This window comes from Notothenia coriiceps, unplaced genomic scaffold (assembly GCF_000735185.1).
Source record: "Notothenia coriiceps isolate Sejong01 unplaced genomic scaffold, NC01 NC01_scaffold00023275, whole genome shotgun sequence".
NCBI lineage: Eukaryota > Metazoa > Chordata > Actinopteri > Perciformes > Nototheniidae > Notothenia > Notothenia coriiceps.
This window is the reverse complement of record NW_011355976.1, coordinates 71072-96241: the sequence shown is the minus strand read 5'-3', so window position 1 is coordinate 96241 and position 25170 is coordinate 71072. Positions and strand designations below refer to the sequence as shown.

General features: G+C 40.7%; 3 protein-coding genes across 3 annotated transcripts in view; 2 read left to right on the top strand and 1 right to left on the bottom strand.

Moving 5' to 3' along the window:
• slc25a39 (solute carrier family 25 member 39) overlaps positions 1-6243 on the top strand; it is a 10311-nt gene extending 4068 nt beyond the window's left edge. The window contains exons 4-11 of the mRNA XM_010781496.1: positions 1204-1313; positions 1397-1464; positions 2144-2268; positions 2474-2647; positions 4362-4471; positions 4647-4728; positions 4816-4896; positions 5110-6243. Of these exons, the coding sequence (XP_010779798.1) occupies positions 1204-1313; positions 1397-1464; positions 2144-2268; positions 2474-2647; positions 4362-4471; positions 4647-4728; positions 4816-4896; positions 5110-5228 (869 nt within the window). The 3' untranslated portion in view covers positions 5229-6243. The remainder of the gene's footprint in view (positions 1-1203; positions 1314-1396; positions 1465-2143; positions 2269-2473; positions 2648-4361; positions 4472-4646; positions 4729-4815; positions 4897-5109) is intronic.
• A 2774-nt stretch (positions 6244-9017) lies between these two features.
• rpl3 (ribosomal protein L3) lies at positions 9018-13345 on the top strand. Its single transcript, XM_010781468.1, has 8 exons — positions 9018-9101; positions 9894-10086; positions 10438-10606; positions 10945-11080; positions 11546-11995; positions 12469-12564; positions 12719-12838; positions 13218-13345. Exons 1-8 carry the CDS (start codon positions 9099-9101, stop codon positions 13260-13262), a joined length of 1212 nt encoding a protein of 403 aa, XP_010779770.1. The 5' UTR covers positions 9018-9098; the 3' UTR covers positions 13263-13345.
• A 7829-nt stretch (positions 13346-21174) lies between these two features.
• The window catches only part of cacng2a (calcium channel, voltage-dependent, gamma subunit 2a), a 10792-nt gene continuing 6796 nt past the window's right edge, over positions 21175-25170 (bottom strand). Inside the window, exon 2 of the mRNA XM_010781495.1 lies at positions 21175-23162. Within this exon, the coding sequence (XP_010779797.1) occupies positions 22627-23162 (536 nt within the window). The 3' untranslated portion in view covers positions 21175-22626. The remainder of the gene's footprint in view (positions 23163-25170) is intronic.

Below are 25170 nucleotides of genomic sequence, written 5' to 3'. Positions count from 1 at the left end.
AAACCCTATGCATTTTATGTTATTTTGGAGAATTATTCATATAGTAATCACATTACCTGAGCCCTTGAGTTGCCTAGAGCAAAAATAGTAACAGCATATTTAGTGATTTTAATGTTAACAGATCATTGATGCAATAATATGTTTGACCCAATTTGCCTGACTTGACACATGGAATAAAACATGGGCGTAGGAAGCATCCTCAATGTCGGTGAGACAATTTAACAGGGGGTGTGGGCAGGTGGTGGACCTCACCTCCTCTAGGGGGGGTCCGGGGGCAAGGNTTTTCATTTCAATAACTTTCCCTCCTCACCTCATACCTCAAAGACCGCACCTACAGGGTTACTTGGAGAGGGTCCGAGTCCGACTAGTTAATTGACAAGGGTCGGACTCGGACCCTCTCCAAGTAACCCTGTAGGTGCGGTCTTTGAGGTATGAGGTGAGGAGGGAAAGTTATTGAAATGAAAATACTATTTATTTACTTTTACAAACAGTGAGCAGCTGGGCAGCTGCAGCATGTGTATTGCAGGACATGTGTAAGCGTGCAAGCGTCTTTGAGTTGTAGAAAAGTGCTAGGCCTATAGGCTATAGGCTATAAATATTATTATTATTATTAGGCCTATGTGTTGGACATGTGTGGTTGGACTCTGTCTCACAGGCAGGTTGCAGTGTAACATCAGAGGAGACTGGGCCAATTGTACATTCTCAAACTGCACCACTTAGAACTAACTAAACAATGCAGAGATTATTTTTATATAATTGTATTCAATAACCGTAAGAAATTAAACAGTATGAAGTGATTTGTAAATAGGAATACAGATTTGACTTAATGTTTTCATAAATATATTTTTCTCCCAGCTTGTCATGGGACTTATTTTTACCCTCTCAAAGAACCGGAATCGAGAACCGAAAATAACTGGAATCGAAAAGCAGAACCGGAATCGTTAAAATCCAAACGATACCCAACCCTATGTGTGATGCAGTAAAATCTTACCGCTCACTTATGTTAGCGGTGTCGTAAAAACCGTGGGAAAATGTAAAATACGATGGCAAAGAAGAAGATTCCAGTGGCCCCAATTTGTGTCCATTCTGGACAAGTGAAAAATGTATTCGGACAAGTAAATTGCCAAACTCACTTGTCCATGGACAAGTACGCTCTAAAAACTTTTTCTCACACTGCACCCCTGTGGGTTTTCTGTCTCTCAGGGAAATGCTTCATGTATTGTAACGGGCTGATGGATCACGTCTATGTGTGTCAGACTGGAACCAGTTGCACCAGCTGGTACAAAACACCAACCCATTTCAGTGGGACGCTTGTGAGTATTAGTGCATCAGCAGCTTGGTTTTGCCTCTATCTTGTTGCAAAAAACGTTTGTAAGTATGTTTGTTTATTCCATAGGATGCCTTTGTGAAGATAACTCGGCACGAAGGTTTCAGATCTTTGTGGAGTGGACTGCCACCAACACTGTGAGTTTATAATCTTTCATTTAATTACAAAAACACAATTAGTTAAGAATAAATGTGTTGAAAAATACATTTTTGTTTTGGGGGGAAATTATACTGATATAAGTGGCCAATAGCATTTGTTCTTTCCTATTGAGTTTTATTTGTATTTTCACTATGGGTGAGGACAAAATGTTTAATATATATATTTTGTATTTTCCAAATGGAAAAGCATTTAAACATATTAAAATGCTTAGAATATGAAGTCTTTAACACAGGATTATCATCACAAGTATGCACTGGCAAGTACAGCCAAATAAAAAAACACATAATGTCCTTAATCGATCTTAAGTCCATCCATGTGAATGAATCTCCAATGAAGTACATGTTACTGTAGACAAACAGTAGTGCAAGAAGTATGAATAACTTCTAATTAAAGACTAAAACAATAATAGAAAATACTTTAAAATGTAAAAGTCCCATATTTACATGTATTTAGCATTTTACTGTTGGGTAGTTCAATCTTTAGCAACGCATCTTATTCTATAAGGTCATCATGTGCTTGTAGTGCTACTGTCCTACGAAAACACTGTATCAATAAAAAGTGGACTTTTCAGGAGCTCTTTTTAATATTTCCATTTTCTATTGTTATGGCATTTAATGTACAGTGCAGTCCTTCATTCATGTTCATGTTTCTGTGCAGGGTGATGGCTGTCCCTGCCACGGTCATCTACTTCACCTGCTACGACCAGCTGCGGGACTTCCTGAGATACGGCCTGGGTTTCCAGGGCAGCCACATCCCTCTTGTTGCTGGGGGTCTGGCCAGATGTATGTCCACTAAATCACACAAGAGATATCCTGACTGTAGTATGTTATGTGTATCTTTGACTCCCTGTGTGTGTGTGTGTGTGTGTGTGTGTGTGTGTGTGTGTGTGTGTGTGTGTGTGTGTGTGTGTGTGTGTGTGTGTGTGTGTGTGTGTGTGTGTGTGTGTGTGTGTGTGTGTGTGTGTGTGTGTGTGTGTGTGTGTTGCAGTGGGGGCTGTGACGGTGATCAGCCCTCTGGAGCTGGTCAGGACCAAGATGCAGTCCCGCCAGCTGTCCTACAGCGAGCTGCGGGTGGGTATCCGCTCGGCTGTGGCTCAGGGCGGGCTGCTGTCCCTGTGGAGGGGCTGGGGACCCACCGTGCTCAGAGACGTACCCTTCTCTGGTGAGAGCAGCAACACACAACGCAATATGCTTTAATTAGACTCGAGACAGTCTTTTATATTCCTACCTGTTGACTTCAAACATGGTTGTTACAATATTGCTTCATGAAAAGTATTTTCATCAATAGAAACTTGTCAAACCTCTCCTGCAGCATATTTCACTCCTCTGCTGTTATTTGATATCTTGAGTATTTTTCAGTCGACCTTTAATCAAGTCGTGTTTAAACACTCTGTTATTCTATTTAACTATTTGTATTCTTGAAAATCAGCTGGATTTCGAACCAAAAAACTACAGTTTAAAATACCAGCAGAGGGAGAGAAAGTGAAGCATCTCAGAGCTCCTCAACCTGTGAACACTTTTAAGAGAGCACTAAAAACCTACCATTTTAACAAAGCATTTGGTTAGCTTTTTAAGCCGGTTTTAATAACCCTGCCTCTCCTTTTTAAAACGTGTTTCTAAACTTGTTTTTTAACCTGTTTATACATTTTGACTCTTGCAAATGGTTTTCTTTATCTTTTTTTATTATGTACTGTAGCACTTTGAGGTTTGTTTCAAATGTAAAGTGCAATACAAATAACATTTATTATTATTATTATTATTAAGCATTAACTTGAGCTGCTGGAGTGCTTTGAGAAGTTTGTGAGTGTTCTTCTGCCATTAAAACTACACACTTCATCTACCACCTTCTAGACTTACAGGGACTGAGTGTTTTATACTCAAATAATCAATAGTACTCAATATTTTTCTTCTTAACATACAGTATGGGATGGGAAAAGACACATCTCCGCCACTCTTTATACTTCTTCTCCCTACCATCTAGACTTAAAGTTCCGACATCCTGCATTCATTTATTATGTAACACTAGAACCGCCAGGGGTCGCTGTATACCTAAAACCGCCAACGGGTAAAATGTACCCGCTATTAGAATGCATTGATTTGCAAGGTATAATGTTATTTTATTTATCATACTAGAACACAGGGTTAACAGTGAGTTTTGATCGCACAGTGATGAAACTTATACCAATAGAATCTGTGGACTCTCAGCTTTCATAGGATACATAGTGTGCAGATAGCATGGATTATAAAATATTGCTAAAAGTATTTCTCTCTCTCTCTCTATCTATCTATAACTAACTAACTATCTATCGATCTATCTATCTATCTATCTCTATCTCTCTATCTATAAGGAACCGCAGTAAACGACAGGCGTTGCGATAGCAACACGTCATGTTTATGTTTTTGAGTGAAATCAATAGCGCGAAAATCACTGCATTTTCTATAAGGTAAATATTACCCGCTGGCGCTAATGGGTATTAATGGCCATTTTTTCAATCTGACTTCATATTGACAATTTTTAACAACAGAGGGTGCTATATAACACACTTTCAGGAAAAGTCACTGACTGGGAGACTTGAATATTTTATTGAAAAAAAGTTACATACAATCAAGAAACAGCTGCGGGTAAAATGTACCCGTTGGGGGTTCTAGTGTTAAAGACATTCACGTACAAATTAGCCTCAAGGTAGTTTACAATCACTTTAGCACAAAACACCGTTGACCCTCAAATCAGATTAGAAATAATCCCAAAACAAACCTTTTCTTTTTTAGTGCACAAAATGGAAAAAACAACATCCTAGTTATTTTTGAGGTGTGAGATGTCTGTGGGTTAAAGCAAGAAATCAGCGTACAAACCGACGCCGTTTGTGTATTTGCAGCTTTGTACTGGTTTAACTATGAGCTGATGAAGGCTCGGCTGTGTGAACAGTCCCGGATGAATCAGGCCAACTTCTCCATCAGCTTCACTGCAGGAGCCGTCTCTGGAGCTGTGAGTACTCGCCTTTATTAGTGAGACACACCTGACCTCTGTTGCAACAAGTAAACTCAAGATGGGAGAGAAGAAGTTTCAGGTCCAGCTGTGAGCAGCGAATGCATCGTCAGGGATATATAAAGAGAATCAGGCCATTGTTTTCCTGTCCATTATATGACTGTTTCCTGTCTAGATCGCTGCGATCCTGACGCTGCCTTTTGACGTGGTGAAGACACGGAGACAAATCCAGCTGGGAGAAATAGATGCTCTGGGAGGTCTGTACTTTTATCTTCAATCATTTCAAATCAAATTGATTTCTTTTTGTGTGTAGCATGTTCTAAACCGGACTTTTCCATTCTTAGTTGCCTCAAAGAGAACAACGTCCACATGGCACATAATGAAGTCAATATGGGCTGAGATGGGCTACAGGGGCCTTTTTGCAGGTACACACTTATGCTTTATAGGGCTGTAATATAACTAAGAACATGTATTCAAGTACTTTACCTAAATACAATTTCAAGGTACTTACTTTTTTCTTTATGTTTCTTCTGATTTTTCCTTTGACTTTACTATTGGTACTTTTAATCAAGTGAAATGTCAAAGCACTTCTTTCACCCCTGTATGACGTGTTGAGTAAGACTTGATCTTTTCTCCAGGTTTCATGCCCAGGGTGATCAAGGTGGCCCCGGCCTGTGCCGTCATGATAAGCTCCTATGAGTTTGGGAAGACTTTCTTCCAAAAAATGAACCTGGATCGAGAGCGACTGGGATCCTGAATGCTCCGTGTGCTGCTGGGTGACTGTTCACAGCTCGACATAAGGACAGTCGGGACAAAGTCTCTGACGGACCCGGATTTGGTTTTGTTTGAACATAAATGAAGAGGATTCACCCACAAATCAAGGATGTCTCTCTCTCTGGAAATGTGGAAAGACTTGAATAAAACTTGACACACACTTCACATCCATGAACACAATAATAATCTTGAACAACAATCCTGAAAACTCTTTTATCACGACCTTTATGCATGCAGATTACTTGAGTAAACTTTAACAAAGCGTTTCTTTAAATAAGAGAATAATTGATTTTCTCTTTCTCTGTGCACAAAATTAATCTGCAGGAAATTGGGGTTAGAGGTAAATGCTTTGTGGGGAAATACAAACCTTCTTAAGGGCTGAAAGTACATCAGTACTGTTGCATTGGTCTGAGGGAAATGTTCTCATTCCCACGTTACATGGCCTGAACCAACTGCATGGTGTGTTCAACTGTTTACAGTGCAGAATCCAGATACACCCTGCATTGTCTTCACTGCATTCCTGTAGCAGTGAAGCATGGTTTTAATTTGATCACTTGGAGCACTAAACAATTGTAAGACAAGTGTTGTGAAATGAAATCAGAAAGATAAGTACATGTTTGTTGAATCCAAGCCTCGTTTGTGATCTATTAACTGGAGGAAAGCGGCAGTAAATGAGACACACATCCTGATTGAAGCAAGGCTTCTTTAAATATAAAGAATTTAGCATTTCATGTTATGATTACATTGCAAGAATATATGAACAATTTAGCACAATTCTTTCTGGAACCAACACACCCAGATCCAAAATGACAAATTTGGCAAAGACTGTTTGGTACCTACCTCCATGTGAAATTATTTGAATATCTGTCCTACAATAAAGATTATATAAAAGCTACAACACTGGATCATAAAACAAAAAATGTATGCCTTTACCTGAAATGTGTCTCCTCTGATTTTTTTAATGAATTAAATGGAAGTAAATGTTGAGATGGCTTGCATTTTAGGCATTCTGTGATTTTCTCCCCAACAAGTTTGTGAATGACTATTAAGAACAATATATGTACATTAGTTATGATTAATAAACCGATAAAGGTTATAAACTCTAACATACAGAATAATACAACAATGCAAAAAATCAAACACAATATTGTGCAGTTTCTCCTCAATCACTTTTCATACACAAAAAGTATCAAAACAAAACAAATACAGACCCCTCCTCCCAAGCCCTACAGACAGCGACCCATTTTTCACAACTTAGTAATTAATAAAGCCCTTACGTTACGACAGAACTCAATACACTTAATACAAAAAATAATGATTTCATTTTAAACAAAAGACATTTCTCCTTTTGTAGGCTACACATAAATATCTCAATAAATTGTTAATATTTGTTTGACCATGTCAGTGAGATGATTTGTGAGGTCAAACAATGACATCTAGTGGCTGTTGAGTTTAAGACATCTTATATTTATATATATTTAGATCTTCTCAAACCGTTTTTTAAAGATGTATGGCTTTAATAATCTGTGGTGGTTAGAACTGTGAGGCTGTTATCCAGTCCGGATTGGATTGACTGTAACCACAATGCCGGTTCATTTCTGTTACTATTTTGAGATGTTTCTACTTTAGAATTGTTTATTTCTAATCTTTTAATTTCTAATTATGTCAATGCCTTGTTTTTTTATGCTGCTGCAATGAAAACATTCCCCAATTTGTGATCATAAAGTACATCTTATCTCTTATCTTATCTTAATTTAATGTTTTTAAGGTACGGTCTTTTTATACATTCATTATGTGAAATGAAATAATGTATTTCATTGCAGGTCTCCCCTTGAAAAAGAGATCTATGATCTCAATGGGACCAATCTGGTTAAATAAAGGTTTGAAATGAAAATGAAATAATTTGATGTGTATCCCCTAATTTGCTCTGTTATCTATTTATCAGTTTGATTCAAAGATGCTTAACCATAGTTTGTAAATAGACTATTTGGGTCTTGGGGAAACATCCAACAGGGTTCTGTAATTATTTTTAATTTGTATCTTTTAACTTTTTAATTTGTTAATGCTAATATTTCTATTTCTATTTCTGAAATATATTGGACTGTTTATTTCTGTGTCTTCGTTTCTCTTATGTACATTGCCTTGTGTTTTATTATGCTGCTGCAATGCAAACATTTCCCAAATTGGGATGAATAAATTACCTATCTACAGTATATCTATCTATCTATCTATCTATCTATCTGTCTATGCAATAAGAAAAAGTTGAACACGTCTTTTCGGCACGCAGGGAAAATACGCAACAAAGAAAGGAAATGATGAGAAGGCTAAGGATAATGGGAAGAGTTGAAGACAACATAGGATATATATTAGAATGTGGAGAAAGCATCAAGGGGAGGGAAATCATATTCGGTTTCCTAATTTAGGAAAAAATCAGCTCCTAAATTCTAACCCTATCTCCTATTCTTTGACCTCTGAGTGAAACGTCACGGGGTTAAGGGATAGTGGATAGGAGAATTCAAAAAGACTTAGGAGAAGAGACTGCGGTACTTTAGAGAATCCGAATGCACTTTCACTATCTGACGTGTTTATGATGCGCCAGCGGACGTCATTGTGTGCGTCTGCTGCTGTGGTGAAACTATGGAAACTACAGTGTTCTATACAACGGACTACATGGATGTTTAATAAGAACGAGGGACTCATCTAGAGACTCTGCACCGTGCTCTGATGCTGTTGTTTTATGCTTTATGAACGTGGACAACAGAGAAACATATTCTTCATGACCAAAGTTGTAATTGAAATAAAAAAGGAAAGTGAAATGTATGCTCGTCACCCTCTCCCTCCGGTCCACATTAATACAAATGATCCCAATATGTATGATTGTATCAAAATATCTTAAAATCAATACAAATGTATTTATTATAAACGTTAGTCCTTAACACCTATCACTGTGTACATCACCATTTAAAAATTCTTTTAAAAGTTGAACAAACCCCACACAGCTCAGTGAAATGTTGACTTTATTTGATCATTTCAGTANCACATTAATACAAATGATCCCAATACGTATGATTGTATGAAAATATCTTAAAATCAATACAAATGTATTTATTATAAACGTTAGTCCTTAACACCTATCACTGTGTAGTACATAGTGATAGGTGTTAAGGACTAATGTTTATAAAGATGTTTGAATGGTGATGTACACAGTGTGTACATCACCATTCAAACATCTTTTAAAAGTTGAACAAACCCCACACAGCTCAGTGAAATGTTGACTTTATTTGATCATTTCAGTAAAAACTAACGTTCATATTTCTCTTTTTGATTATAATACTGATGAACGTTCAAAACAAAGCACTTTGGCAACTTACCACATACGTTTTAAAATGCTTAATAAGCACCGTAACTTTCATGATATAATTTCTCCGTCATAATCGTTTGTTTCAGTGAACGGCCGACTGTTGTGTGGCGCAAATGCTGCGGCTGCAAGGCATTGTGGGGCAGCATTTTCTTCTCTCCTTTCGGTAAGGGAGGTCCAGTGGTTCCTAAGCTAAAGGAGGTTATAAAGGAAGTTTGAAACCTCCATGGAATGCAACCAGAATATGATTTCCCTCCCCTTGATGCTCCATGGATGTATAATAAGAACGGTCCGGTCTGATAGAAAGAATCTAGGAACAGTAGAATCCAGAAGGAGGCAGTAATGCAACAGGGTGCACTGCAAACTGACGTAAAACACCAAAGAAGAAGACTCTTGGGGTCAGACAGTAATCTCGCCGATTCCCGCGATATTGTTTCTGTATAAATAGAAGCGTCATCCTTTACGGAGGCCTCTTTCAATCGGACTGGACACAAGATGGTGAGTTTACCTTCCTGCGCTCTGTATAGGAATCTGTTACACATCTTAAGCATCCGTTGTTTTAATTCAGTTCAGGAACATTGGATTACTTGTATGGAACATGTATACCAATAGATTGGATATATTTGTTTTCATTGTTTTAGTATTCCGTATTTACACTGAACTACACCGGCTGCTTTCAAAATGGCAGTCAATGAAGGCCGCTACTTTATTTATACTTGAGTAATTCTCTTTTTTAAACGACATATTCTACAATAATCCTGACGGATGTCTAATCTGGTTTCGATGGACCTTTTCTCCGCACTGTTCGTAATCTGGCTCTTCTTCAGTATGAGCTGTGGTTCCATTCCAGTGCTATAGTGACCCCATTGAGGCAGGGGAGTAGTGGCTGTCTGTGCTTGCTCCCTGTTCACTCTCTGGAGACATCTGGCTCTGAGCCCACACGTTGTATTTATTAAGTTTAAGAACATTGGTTTTCTTTTACGAAAAATGTATACCAATAGCATGTATATTTGTGTTAAAAACGTTACGCGTCTTCATTTTGGTGTCCATCAAGCGTGCACATGTTAAGCTTGTTAACAGCATGGTTAACTTTAATTACATTGACCTGTATTCTAACGCAGATTTTAAACTTGTCCACTATTACATTAGAACGCATTTATACTTACTTACGTTATTCCAAATACGACCATGCTGTATTTCAGACCCTCTATGCTTAATGTTGAGCTAGGCCGCACTTGTACAGTTAGCTCTGCAGATGAACCAGCTAACTTGACTCTTTCCTCCCTCAAGTCTCACCGTAAATTTTCGGCTCCCCGCCACGGATCCCTGGGCTTCTTGCCCCGCAAGAGGAGTCGTCGTCATCGTGGTAAGGCGAAGAGCTTCCCCAAGGATGACCCCACCAAGCCCGTGCACCTAACCGCCTTCCTGGGCTACAAGGCCGGCATGACCCACATCGTCCGCGAGGTCGACCGACCTGGCTCAAGTGAGTGGACTTTCAGTGTAATTTTAAATGCATTTGCATCTTATTATAGCTCAATTGTTTGGTTCTAAAAAAACTATTGAGATGTCTGTCAGTCCAAAGACTCAGCTGTGATTTAGAAATAGATATTTCCTAATGGGAGAAAAGCTTTTCTGCCCATTGCATAAAATACTCAACACTCTTGTGTGATCTCAATACTGCCTGTGATGATCCCCTCGACGGGCGGACATAATGGGTTTTATACCCCTTGATGAATGTCGAGCACTGAGCGCAGTCTAAACCATATAATAAATACTACAGCTGCCATAAGTCTAGGAAAGTAATTCATATCTAAACTATTTTTTTCTATTGCAGAGGTGAACAAGAAGGAAGTGGTTGAGGCTGTGACCATTCTTGAGACCCCTCCCATGATTGTGGTTGGAGTTGTTGGTTACGTCAGCACACCCCGTGGCCTGCGTTCCTTCAAGACTATCTTTGCTGAGCATGTCAGTGAAGAGTGCAAGCGCCGATTCTACAGGAACTGGTGAGTTGCTACAATACATTCAAATGCCTCATTGAAGCAGTTAGTTGCCCAGTGAAAAGGATAGACCTGTGTTTTCACTGAGTGAGTCTAACATTACGGTGCCTCCTGTGGCAGCTCCGCTCAGGTGCCATGTGCCCTGATGAGCTCCGGGCTCCTCTGGCCAGTGGAAAGTGCTTCTTAGAAACTGTGCCATGAGCTGAAATCCTTATTAGCTGAGAATGCACCCCCTTCCACATGGATTGGGATGGCAAGCAGCTATGCACTGTGTTCTTCCGCTGGCCCTCTTGGGTTATGAAGAACCTGTGCCAACCTCTGTGTCTCCTCCTGTGGGGTCTCAGGTACAAGTCCAAGAAGAAGGCCTTCACCAAATACTGCAAGAAATGGCAGGATGATGATGGCAAGAAGCAGCTGGAGAAGGACTTTGGTTCCATGAAGAAGTACTGCCAGGTTATCCGCATCATTGCACATACACAGGTTAGTAAAGCTCATGATTACAATGAGGTGTTCATTTTCTTGCTGGTTGGCCTGTCACCATGAATGCATTTTTTGGACAATGCATTGTCCCAGAAATGACTGGATTACACGTCATTATCATTTTATGACCTTTTTTTTGCCACTTTAATACAATGGCATAGTACTTTTTTTTTTTTGAAGACTTGACTTTCTCAAGAACTGGTATAATGTAAATCAAAAATATAGGAATCTCCCAATATTGGGCTAAACGAAAGGTCGATATTGCACGATAAAGCCAAGTAATTGTGACAGGCCTACCTGCTTGTCTGTCAGTGATGAGACCACGGATGATTGCACCAGGCATGGTGCCCGATACACATGAGGATACCTTCCAGCTGCCTTCCTTCTGAGACTACAAAGATGTTTCAGTTGACATGGAATTATGATTTCCCCAGTTCTGACGTGCATTTGATTTCTTCTGTTTAGATGCGCCTGCTGCCCATTGCGCAGAAAAAGTCTCATCTGATGGAGGTGCAGCTGAACGGAGGCAGCATCTCTGACAAGGTGGACTGGGCCCGTGAGAAGCTGGAACAGGCCGTGCCTGTTAACAACGTCTTCACCCAGGACGAGATGATCGATGTTATTGGCATCACCAAGGGTCACGGATACAAGGGTGTCACCAGTCGTTGGGGCACAAAGAAGCTTCCTCGCAAGACCCATCGTGGTCTGCGTAAGGTTGCCTGTATTGGTGCCTGGCATCCTTCCCGTGTTGCCTTCTCTGTGGCCCGTGCTGGTCAGAAGGGTTACCACCACCGAACAGAGATCAACAAGAAGATCTACAAGATTGGCCAGGGCTTCCACACCAAGGATGGCAAGCTGGTGAAGAACAATGCTTCCACAGAGTACGATCTGTCAAACAAGAGCATCAACCCTCTGGTAAGTGACAGGCATGGAAATAAGTCATTCCCTTTAAAAAAAAAAAAAAAAGACCTATTCTACATTAATCCTGGCGGGATGTCAAATCTGGTTTCAATGTATGGTTTCTCCGCACTGTTCGTAATCTGGCTCTTCTTCGGTATGAGCTGTGGTTCCATTCCAGTGCTATAGTGACCCCATTGAGGCAGGGGAGCAGTGGCTGTCTGTGCTTGCTCCCTGTTCACTCTCTGGAGACATCTGGCTCTTAGCCCACACATTGTATTTATTAGGTTTTAGAACATTGTGTTTCTTTTACGAAAAATGTATAGCAATAGCATGTATATATTTGTGTTAAAGGTTTCCGCATCTTCCTTTTGGTGTCTGACAAGCGTGCACATGTTAAGCTAGCCATGCTAACAGCGTGGGTAACTTTAATTACATTGACCATTTGGAAGCAGAAGATGTGACTCACTTTACTTCTTTCTTTTTTTTAGGGTGGGTTTGTCCACTATGGAGATGTGACCAATGACTTCATCATGGTTAAAGGCTGTGTTGTGGGAGTCAAGAAGAGGGTGCTGACTCTGCGCAAGGTAAGGACAAATTGCAATGCTTCATATGAAACATGTTTGACTGTTCCAGACAGGTGTTGAGTGCCCCTGGTATAATGTAACTTGCTGAGGTAATAAAATCACTGTCTTAGTTCCCAACACAAGCGTTAAACTGTTTCTTTTTGTATTTTCCCAGTCTCTGCTTGTGCAGACCAACCGTCGTGCCATGGAGAAGATCGACCTAAAGTTCATCGACACCACTTCCAAGTTTGGCCACGGCCGCTTCCAGACCATGGAGGAGAAGAAGGCGTTCATGGTAAGAATTTGTACTGAAAGCTGTACAAAAGCATACCTCTGCATCAAATTTATTTTCTTAGTCTCTTAAGAGCTTTATACTATTTGTATGCACATTTTGCCAGTATAACATACCATTTTTAAGAAGTATCAATTAAGAATTTGGAATCAATTTTATTTCCCCCGCACTGTTCGTAATCTGGCTCTTCTTCAGTATGAGCTGTGGTTCCATTCCAGTGCTATAGTGACCCCATTGAGGCAGGGGAGCAGTGGCTGTCTGTGCTTGCTCCCTGTTCACTCTCTGGAGACATCTGGCTGCTCTGAGCCAACACATGGACTACATGTGCATCATTCTAAAGTATAGCCAAACAATTGATAGTCTCTTTCTTTTTATCTCACAGGGACCACTCAAGAAGGACCGTATCACCAAGGAAGAGACTGCTTGAAGTCCTCTACCGTCTGTGCTGCTTTGACTGTCGCAATCATTCCTGTACTGCAGCTATTTAATAAAAAAACAAACTCAAAAATTGTTTCATATCCTTCTTGTAAAACATTATACTGACAAAGATGTGTACATAACTTATTGCAAAAACATATTTCATATGTGTACGTATAACTGCATTAGGAGTTGTACAGAGATGAGGAAATCTGGTCAGCGTGTGATGCTCTAGCTTGTGCTTCAGTTGGAACTGGCAATGGGTTTTGTCAAGGTAGTGAAGTATAGGAACCCTGCAAAAAGAAATGATGCACTCAAAGAAAATGGCTCCTCAACTTAGGTTTGGATCAGTAATGCTTTTATTAGTTGTAGCCTATTTTCCTCATTTAGGGGTTTATTCTAAATCCTTGACTATAAGGTCATGTTTTGGATGGAACCTCTGATTTTGAAAGATATTCAAACTGTAAAATTACAATATTTCTGGACTGGTTGAACTTCAGTGTGAAAATATGACCTCAAATATGTACCGGTACTTAGGAACACTACTTAACCAATGTGTTTACAGCTCACTGAGCTGCTTAATCAACCTGTATGTCCAGTCAGCTCAGAGCAGCCACCTATGCAGAACTGATGGACAGCAAGACACAGGGTGTTTCTCTACTTCCCTGGTAGCACATGAACCTCTGAGTCAGAAGCGAGGCAAGAATCCTTCCTAGCCTCGGAAAACGAAGAATGGTGGAACAGGCTACAGGTGAGCGTCATAAGCGAGGCCCCGCTCTAAATGGAGCGCGATTTCCGCCAAAGATTTTAAGACCGGAGTCTACACATGTGCAGCCTCGAAATTTCCCGCTACAAAGTACGCCGGCCTCGGTAGAATTCCAAGTATGCTGGACATTGGAACAGTCTTTGGCGGAACTCGATGACGTATGCTTGAAAAATGAAATAGTGGCTCTGGAGCAGCCTTCCTCGACATTGAGAAACACCCACTGTTTAGCTAACCTTGCATGTTTTAACTGGCTATATGTCCTTGAGCTGTACGGCTTGCATTTGGCTGACAGAACTCTAGCAGTCACAGTACGGTAATTAAGCCCCAACATCATCCATTCTGACTCATCACTGCCAAAACTAAAAGCTCCACTTCAGCAGGTAATGAGGAAGACCCTGAGAGGTCTCCACAGGCCATTTAGACGTCCTGCATAATATTCAGCACTCTTTGCAGAAATGTGGATTTCCTAGGGATTTTCAAGGTCCCTCCTACTTTCCATTAACCTGCAGTCAAGGGAGTTGAAGGACAATTGTTCTCAGTTGAGCAACATTTCAAGAGAGAATTTCTCTACCAAAGCAGAAAGTATCCTTTACTTGTGACAAACGATGTCCTGAATAGAGATATGCACATGTAGCAGCAGCAGGGTGAAGCCCTGTGTCCCTGTGGCCAGAGGACAACCATGGAGAGAGCCCTGCTTACATCACTGGCTCCAGAGCTGTGACCTCTGCCCCGCTGCAGTTCAGAGCTCCCACACAGCCCTGCTTTACATAATGCCCCCTCTGCTAAATGTGACTGTTAAAAGTGCAGAATTATGTCATTAATTGCTCCCTCCGTCCCATTCAGGTGGGTTTTGGTGTCCCAGCAGGCGCTCTCTTTATGACCCTGTACATCTGCTCAAACAGCATCTCTGTGCACTTTTCATAAACGCCTGTCTGCACCATTCCCCCCTATTAGTTCAGTCCTCCATCATCTCAAATGAGCTCTCCTCAGAGCCAGGGCCCAATGAAGCAGGGGGTACAGGGGCACAGACTTTAAGAAGTGGGGGGGACATTTTACTCCACAAAGAGACACTGTTATTTATTATTTATTACTGTTATAACAAATGCTAAACAATGAGCTTTTTATATGGAATAATACCAACCAATATCTGCTATTTGTGTCCTTTGAGTTCAAGACGCAACGACTGAAACACAAATTGCTTTAGTGACACAGCTGCTTTCTTATTGTCATCATTTTGTGTCCTTTGGGGTATTGCAAAAATGTTTTGGTTGTTTTACATCTTATCGTGGTAGAATTGTATCTCTTCGTCTTCATTTTCTGTCAGTTTTCAGTCTTTGGGGTCATATTGCACCATTTGTGGTTATTGCGCTTCACTTTTTTTGTTTTGTTTTGTCAACTTTCAGCATTTTGCGCGAGTTTTGTGTCTCTTTTGATGGACTTTTCAAAATGAAATGGTTAGAGTCACTTCCTATAGAGGTTTGGTTCAAGTAGGACATTCAGTAATTCATTCATGAGACTACAAAGCCAACTATCACCAGGGACCATTGAAGCCAGTATATTATGTCTCTCTATTTTATTTGACTGCATTAATTTGTGTGTGTGTGTGTGTGTGTGTCCTATCCTGCAGTGGAACCTGAGGTCCACTCCTGGGGTAGCAGCTGTTGCTAGTGGGACAGCAGCCAGGTAACCAGGGTGCATGCTGGGACAGCAGAGGAGGGCCAAGCACTTGATTTATGTGAGTGTGTGAGAGCATGTGCAGTTGTTTGTTGGTGTAAATAGGTGTGTGCATCTGTGTGTTAGTGTGTGTCCTGGCATGGTTGTCAGCCGGCTGGCACAGAGTCAGCGGGGCCGTCCTGCAGAGTGAGGGAATGGGCTGGGTGGTGCTGCAGCGTGGCGTCTGACAGGAGGACAGACTGTCGGAGGGGACGACCACACACACAGCGCCATTATTACACACAATGGAGGCCACAGTCTTCGCTACTGCTGGTCTAATGGGTGAATATCTCACTGCTGGTCTAATGGGTGAATATCTCACTGCTGGTCTAATGGGTGAATATCTCACTGCTGGTCTAATGGGTGAATATCTCACTGCTGGTGTAATGTTAGGATCAGCTATTCTGCCTGGACTAAGTGGAATAAAGCTGTAGTGGTGGATTATGGAATACAACATATTTAATATGCTATTATTTTAGCACAAATAGACACATGTAAGAGCATTTTAATGTAGTTCTTCAATATGGAGCCAATTTGAGATTTTCTTTACTACTGGGTAAATAAATAATATAGCACTGCATCATTCCATATACATATCACCGCATATCAAATGAACAGACATTCATAAAATAAAACACTATTATAGGTGAAATCAAATGCACCACACGCTGCTGCAGGTGGAGGAGCTGGAGATACTCCAAAAATAAATATATTTATGTTACGTGGATAAATGGCTTTAACATAACCACCCAAGTAGACGTTCAAAAGCATATTTGACATTCCCTGCTTTTTACACTAGCACTGAGAAGGAGTCTAGTCACAAGTCATGATTTAAACATGTAGAAATCACACAAAAAAGGCAATCACTTACATTTGTTCTCCTGCCAAGCATCATTTAAACTATTTCTGAATCAAATAATTCCATCCATTAAGAATGTAACATAGGATCATACTTTATTTCATCACAAAGTAGGCAGTAGTCCTCTGTGCCTGCGTAAAGGACAGAGGATCGGAGCGTTCCTCTGGGCCTGGCAGACTGCAGCTCCTGCACCCCTGCACTGTGGCATCAGTATTCCAGGCCCGTCCGTGGACACAGCGTTCCCTGAGCTGACGGAGGCCGCCCTGCACTCTGTCTCCCATCACTCCACCAGAGGGCAGAGCACAGCGCTCCATTTGCTTCACGCATCCAAGAGCACTTTGTGTGCTGTAGCCTACTTTGGTTCCTCCTCTTTATCTTCCCCTCTCTCCTTTTTGTTGAAATGCCCTCTATTCAGAGCTGGATTTAAAAGCTTCAGATGATTTGTAAAATAGCAGTGACATAGCTCAGACTCTTTGGTCCATATATTTTTTATTCAGGAAATGGTTAAGCTTCGTACTGCTTGTATCAGCAGAGGGGGGTGATGTGAATGTGTCATGTCAGACTATGTTTGCTCCAATGATTTTTTTTTTTCTTTTTCAGTTGGTTGACCGTGCTTATAGCTCGCTGTTGCCATTCAACTCTGAATGACCCAAAAATAACTCAGGGTTAGCGCAGTCAGCAACTGTTCTCTGGTCAGCACAAACAACAGACAAACACACACAAACACACACAGACTCTTATACATTCCAGATTCAGTGTTTGCACGCACAGGAAAAAGATAAACATTCCTCTGACCAAAAATCCACACAAACAAACACATATTTCAGGTTGCATTTTCTTGTCATTGCAGCTTTGACAGTGCATCTCTTCAGCCTTCTTCTCAGTTAACTTAAAGCTGGCTGTAGCTTTCTGAGGGCCCACACTCTGACTCTGTCGCAGAACGTTGTCCAGAGAGAGGTCATTTGCTGATTCGATTAGGTTATTTAACCTTGCAGCCTGACAGAAACGTAAAGCCAAGCACAGGAACAAAGTTCACAGCCGAAGGAGGAAACAGGGTGTTCCTCATGCCTCGACTTCTCCCCCAGATACCTTCCCTGGAGTGACCCCACCCCAACATCTACCGCTGGGCTGTTCTCCACCCTCTTTTGATCACTGCAGAGACACTGTATCACCACAGCAGGACTAAGGAGAGGAGTGAGTTAAGGTAAGCAGGAGAACAGGCGGTCCTGGGGATGAAAGTTAGTTTCTTCTGAATTACTGACATTGTTAATCCTATTGACAAAGTTAAAGAGATTCAATGACGCTTATTGGGCACTACATTTACAGTGATTCAAGTCAAGTATACGTATACTCACCCACTGAGGTGTTTATAAAAGTTAATAATGCTTGCCAAAAAGTGGCCGTTCAACTTTTTTTCAAAACACTGCAAATGCTAAGGGTTATCATGGCCCAGTAGTTTAGGAAGGAAAATAACATGTCATACAAAAACACACAATATAATGCCATATGAGAGGTTTTCCCCTATCCTTTCTCTTTCCTCTCGTCCTATATTCAATACATGTCACTGTGTGCCCTTGAGCAAAAAGGGGATGGATATCTGGCATTACGGGCCCCGCCCCGACTGGGGGGGGAAGCTGTCATTAGTTCCGAGAATATCATTAGTATTAGCGCTGGAGTGTCGCCTGACCCTCCCTGACATCACTGTACAGTGTCCAACTCTGTCAGCCTGCCAAGAAATAAATAAATAGAACAGCTTTGACTCTTCAAGGGCATGTCTCACTTCCTCTGGACTCTAGCTCCCCTCTGTGATGGGCCAGAGGAAGAGGAGGAGGAGGAGGAGGAGGAGGAGAAGGGAAAGTTTCTTCATCCCACACCTGCACAGTGAATCAACCAATCAGGTGCTGCTGGATAGACCATAAACCACATTAATGTTACTTGCACCTTTCAGTCCAGTGTTGCTTCATATTTTAATATATATTGTGTTGTTAGTTTTGCTTTTAACCATTTCACCAGCTGAAACCTCATCTTATTGAAATTAGGAAAATTAGCACTCCAACTTCATGACGCATCATGTTTATGCATTTTAAACTTTTGTGTGTGTGTGTGTGTCATTGACCTGGCCATTGTCTTTCTCAGCGTTCACAAACTGAAGCACCACTTACACATGGTTAACAATAAACTACTCAGTTAGGTTTGGTAAGTTTAGAAATGTAGATGTTATATGCTGTTTGGTGATACCAGGCCTGTGGGTTTATAACTGTATCCCAGAATTATTTTTGTTTTACACGAACCAATGCCCGAGACCACTTGAATCTTGAATATGAAACGAGGGCAGAACTTGTCTCCCAATCTGTGGCAGAATTAATGTTTTTTTACACAGCCGTTTACCTGCTGTTTCGCAGATCCAACCTACAGCGAAATATGTCCAAAATGTTGCAAGAGAGAAGACAGAGAGACAAGTGGGGAGGATATGACTAAGAGGAGGCGAGGAAAGGTAGAAAAACCCATGAATTATTCAATGCTGAAACATATTAAAAATGAGATTCAGACACCTGCACAGAGGCAGGTGCTTCTTTATGAGAAAGCCAGTATCTCTAAGCCTCCTCCCCGACACATACACACACTTTCTCTTTAGTGTAATCCGGGCTTGTAGAATGACTTCTGCTTATGAATTCTGAATAAAAATGACTATACATAAAAAAGCCCTATTCATTTAGACTGCTTCGTTGACATATTTTCCCTCTCAAATGTATGGAGAGCGGCTTGTGTCGGTGAACCCAGATAATGGCAAATCAGGATCTCAGCACTTTTTCTAGAAACTTTTTCTTATTTGACAAATCTGCTGGCCTAACATGGAACAGCATATATATATTATCAAACAGATCTGTATACATGCTTTGAATCCCTTTATTTTAATTATTTATTTTGCTAAGAAGGACCTCTTTTTGCACTCAACACATTTATAAAACACGCCACAGTCCTCAAGTAGAGAAGAAACCCCTTTTGTCGCACTAATACATTGGCTTTGTATATCTGCATATGTGAGCACTGTCACACACTCAGCGCAGTATGTTACCCTGAAAGCCTGGCTTGTAGGGCAACAGTGTGGAAAGGGGTTGGATGTTCTCTTTACAGGGAAATTGCCCGTAGAATAAACCTGGTGTTGTTATTGCAAACCTGTGTTTCTTTCCCACGATTGTCCTAGAAAGACTTCACGATTGTCTGTGTTTTACACAATGTCTTCTCCGAGGCTTCTTACCACGAAGAGAGAACACAAACAAGCTCACTGGTGTTTACAAGAGGAAGAACTTTTTGAAAAATGGCAGAATATATTAAACTCAGCCGTATAACTGGCAGGAATTTGAGGTTAAAATGTTCTCTGACTCTATTATCCCACTTGCAGGCACAAACTCATCTCCACTTTAGAGGAGTTTCATCGGGTAAGTACTGATATTTTCGGTGTGTGACCCCCAGTGGTCGATTACAGCGTGTTATCACCATTTTACAACAACAGGCAGAGGCTGTGGTTTTATGTCTGACAGCTCAGCTTTTATTTGTATGGCTGTATAAAGGCTGATGCCAATATATTTTAGAAAGAAGTTGTCAAGTGCCAATATTATGAGTCGATATTCAGTGTGTGGAAATATTGGCCATTTTCAAACCCAAAACTGTTTCTTTACGCGTTTCTTCGTTTCTGTCTTTTTAGGATTGGTTATCAAATAGAAGCACAAGAGCACACACACAGACACACAAGCAGTGCGATGGCTGTGAGGACTCTACTCATATGATACTTTCCCAGTGGAGGGAAGTCACCAAGTACATTTACTCAAGTACTGTACTATTTCCAGGTACTTAGTTGAGTATTTCCATTTCTGCTATGCCATAACATTTTGTAAGCAAATACTGTAATTTTTACTTAACATTTACTTGATAACTTTAGTTTCTAGGTACTATGTGTATTATAATTCTAACTAAAGTGATAAATACATCAGTGCATTAATAATTATACAGTCATATTGTGATATTCTAAGAGGGGACATACATTTTTACCTTACTGGGGTTGACTTTGTTGCTAGGTATGAAGCATTCTTTCTAAAAAGATTTGTTTGGTTGACTAATACATAAAAAAATGGATGCACTCCAATTGACAATAGGCATATAATGGGAAAGTAAATGAATAGCCCCTTATCCTCATTATCAACAAACTTTGAACAGCCCTGTATGCAAAGTATGCAACAAATAGTTTTTTTTTAAGACTCTCTAAGATTTGCTTGTTTCAGGTAAGACACTGGGTTTGCTAAAAAAAAATGTAATGGACTCTAACAATCCTTGAAATCAAACAATCTGGGACTGAAAAGTGTTTGTCAATCACATCCACACTGAGGTCACAACTTGTGATGTAAGTCACAAGCATAATTCATTTGAAGGGGCTCATTTTGAGGATTACTGGTTTACCCATACTGCCGTTCTGTAAAAAGGAAACAGAATTGTAGATCTGATGATGGGACAGCCATAAATGTTAGTACTTAAAAACAAGAACGTAATATATGTTAAAGTGTGTTAGAGACACGCAGTGAAACATGGTGATTTGTTCCCCCTAGGGTTCGTATTTTATTCATCAGGACTTGATGTATCCAAGTATAGGATCATTCGGTTTTGGCACCTTTAAAGAATCATTTTAAATTGAACAACACATTAAAAATCAAAAGAAACAAAGAAATGACTAAGGCTGTGTGAGTTTTAAAAATAAAATACATACATACATATATTTATATATTTATAAATCAATCAACCAAACCATTTAAAAAAGCAGTTTTGTTCAATGTAGATTGTTTGGTTTGTCTCACAAAAGCAATAAGATCAAATGAACTAAATAAATAAAAAATAAGAAAAACACACATGAAAACATTAATACTTTAAATTTTAGCGTCTTTGCTTTTTTTCCCCTTATAATAATTAACTTTTAAAACTTAAGTTTCTCAAGAGCAGATTTGCTGTAATTTTATAGCATGCATTTAATTTCTGAAAATTGTCACTTAGCTTTTCTTGTACTATTTCATATTTAACTTGTTTTTATTTTTGTGTTTGGCGTCCTCTTCTTTTCCTTCCCTCTGCTCCTTCCTTTTTTTTGTTGAAGTCGTGTTTGGAGTCTTTGTGAACTTTGACCCCTTTGGTTGGCTCTTTCTGTTAAGGGGTTCAAGTCTCCCGTTACGACCCCCCAAAAAAAGAAAGTGAACAGGGACTGAGAAAAAGACGAGAAGGTTCTATTAAAATAATAGATATTATTCTACTGTTGACTATCTGTACCTGCCTCTGGTGGCATCAGTCGCCGTGTACTGCTGCTACCTGAAGCCCCTCCTCTTGTTCTCAACCTTCAAATGAACAGATACTAAAAGAGTCATTTCTCATCTTACCAACAGCACTTGGTTAAGTTAACTTGTTTTTTTTTTGTTTTTTGCTTCGGTAAAGTCTGTAACTCTTGATTATTAACGTAATAATTTATTTATAAAAGTAATACATATATATATATAGTACCTTTGTTAGAGATTACAGATTGGGCTAATTCTTACTGAATCCCAAACTGTAACAATTCACAGTTTTAATGCAAAAAATGAACAAATGAGTCAATAAATAAAGGAGGTGTATATCTGAGCGGTTGGCTTGCTGAGGGGGAGCTTGACATGTTGACAACCAAACATGTGGGGCAAAAGTGTCAAACCAAGCGGCAATGAAATCATGAAATCTTTATCTCATAAATGCCCTCCCGCCCTCCCTTTCAGTGCCAAAAAACCTCATAAACAAACCCTGCGCAAAAAATGACAGATCTCACACTCTGACCCATTCTCACTGTTCTGCCATTCAATCCAGGGACACAGCAGATTGTTGAAGCTCTCTCAACAATGGTAATGGAAAAGTCATGCAGCTGAACAAAAAGAACAAATGTCTATAAACATGGAAATCCATCTTCTCCTGGGGTGGACTGCACCCACAGGGGTTCCCGTGTCTCCCGCTCTCCGCTGGCCTGTCTCGACTCCCTCATACCGGCGTGGTGCGGCGGTTCGCTGTGTTGGTCTGGCTCGAGTCTTTCAGGTCCTTCTGGATGGAGTTGTGGACTTGCAGGAAGGTGTGGTCCCTCTCCGAGTTGTAGGTGGCGGTGGGCGTGCCGGAGGACTTGAGGGTGTCCCGGGGAAGCGTGTACATGGAGATCTCTGTAGATGGCAGCGCGCTGAAGCCCTTGAGGCCCACAGGCGAGGTGTCACGGGAGTGTGAGGGGTCTGTGGAGCGGGAGGAGGAGCGCGAGCGACGCCTGTAGCGGTAGCGGTAGCTTGGGATTCGCGTTATGGCCGAGCCTTGGAGGTAGTCGGCTGCACGCGCCCCTATTCGGAGCTGTCGATGCCGGTCGATGAACATGTGCACGGCCAAAACGCCTACCATCTCAGCCATGATGAAGGAGAGGGCACCGAAGTAGAAGGACCAGCCGTAAGAGTAGCTGTTCTTCTTTGAGTCGCTTTTTGAAGGGTCCCCCGCGTTGGCTGATATGTACACAATGATCCCGATGATGTTGCTCAGGCCTGTAGGGTTGGGAGGTAGAAGAAGAAATAAGGAGAAAACACAATGAAAACATGACACAAAGTATCAGTCAGAATGAGCTCATAGTTATTCTTAGTGCATGCTTAACTTATTACGCAGTATCATACCAAATATGTTCTGATTCATGCACTGTACACAGTGTACTAATCCTGTACAACTCCCCATCCAACATGACTGATCTGAGTCTCCTAATCTTTGCCCTCACAGCGAGAAACAAGGCGGCTTCAATTTTTGATGCAGACCATTTGAGACAGACATAATCCACCACATCATGCATCCACACATATATTTACTCTGACTTAGTTAGTTAAGTCACACATGGAGAAATGTATGACATGGTAATTCTGGGGGGATGAAATGTAGGGAAAGTGTGTCAGGGACACAATATTTTTAGAAATGAGTCCCAATGGATGGCTTTTAGCCCAGCAACAGGATCAAGAGAAAAGAAAGGAGGACAAGAGAAGGAAGAATAGAAGAAGTGACTTGTAGCTGCATTTCAAGAGGCAACGAACGTGGCCTTTTGGATTGATGTGATGGTATATTGTTGATTACTGGAGAAGTAAGTAACGACACGTTTTTTTATTGCTTAGGTTTTGCAAAAAGTCTGTGTACAGCTCACCTGGCTCTTAAGGTAACAAAAACTCCCTAACAACACCTCAAAACGTGTTTGTGTTTAACAAAGAATGTACACTGAACAAAAATATAAATGCAACACTTTTGTTTTTGCTCCCATTTTTCATGAGATGAACTCAAAGATCTAAAACATTTTCTATATACACAAAATAACAATTTCTCTCAAATATTGTTCACAAATCTGAAAAAATCTGTGATAGTGAGCACTTCTCCTTTGCCGAGATAATCCATCCCACCTCACAGGTGTGGCATATCAAGATGCTGATTAGACAGCATGATGATTGCACAGGTGTGCCTTGGACTGGCCACAATAAAAGGCCACTCTGAAACGTGCAGTTTTGCTTTATTGGGGGGGTCTGGGGGGGTCCGAAAACCCTAGGGTTAAACCCTAACCCTAACCCTAACCCTAACATGTCACCCATCTCCTTCGCATAGAGTTGATCAGGTTGTTGATTGTGGCCGGTGGAATGTTGGTCCACTCCTCTTCAATGGCTGTGCCAAGTTGCTGGATATTGGCAGGAACTGGAACACGCTGTCGTATGCGCCGATCCAGAGCATCCCAAACATGCTCAATGGGTGACATGTTAGGGGTAGGGTTACCCTAGGGAGTTTTCGGACCCCCCCAATAAAAGCAAAATTGCACGTTTCAGAGTTGGCCTTTATTGGGCAGCTAACAGCGCACCCTGTGCCAAATATCTGCTGCTCTAATCGCATCTGTGGGATTGCACACCTCGTGGGAGGTGGGATGGATTCTCTGGCAAAGAGAAATGCCACTATCACAGATTTTTAGATTTTGTGAACAATATTTGAGAGAAATGGTATTCTGTATAATAGAAAATATTTTGAATCTTTGAAGTTCTCCATGAAAAATGGAGCAAAACAAAAGTGTTGCATTATATTTTTGTTCAGTTGTATAATGTGTTTGTGTGTTAGGAAGGTGTTCGGCAGATTTTGTACCTTTGGACAGTGCTAGCTTTTCCCCCTGTTTCCAGTCCTGCCAGTCTTAGCAAGTTTAACGATAGCTGGCTGGTAAAATAAGGGCTACGAAATCTTATAAAACACTGTTAGATATTTGTGTTGATTTAAAGCTGCTTTTCGTTTGACTGTTATTGTAAAGCCGCTGCAGATCAAAGGTAAGGTAAAAGTAGAAATATAAACAAGTTAGAATTCTCTGTAAACTGTCAGATTAAATACCGTAAAACCACACATATTTCCTCTCTGAATTGTAGTGGAATTAGAATATAAAAGTAGCAAAAAATGGCAACATAATGTAAATACTCTTAAATTGGTACTACTCACCCAGGTCCGTATTAAAAAGACACAATTGTTTTGCAGATCTCTACTCAACGAACACAA

What these genes read in the sequence shown, in the direction of transcription:
- rpl3 (XM_010781468.1), top strand. An exon ending in ACAAGAGCATCAACCCTCTG is followed by an intron (nt 11,996 to 12,468) that starts GTAAGTGACAGG and finishes TCTTTTTTTTAG; the next exon opens with GGTGGGTTTGTCCACTATGG. An exon ending in GGGTGCTGACTCTGCGCAAG is followed by an intron (nt 12,565 to 12,718) that starts GTAAGGACAAAT and finishes GTATTTTCCCAG; the next exon opens with TCTCTGCTTGTGCAGACCAA.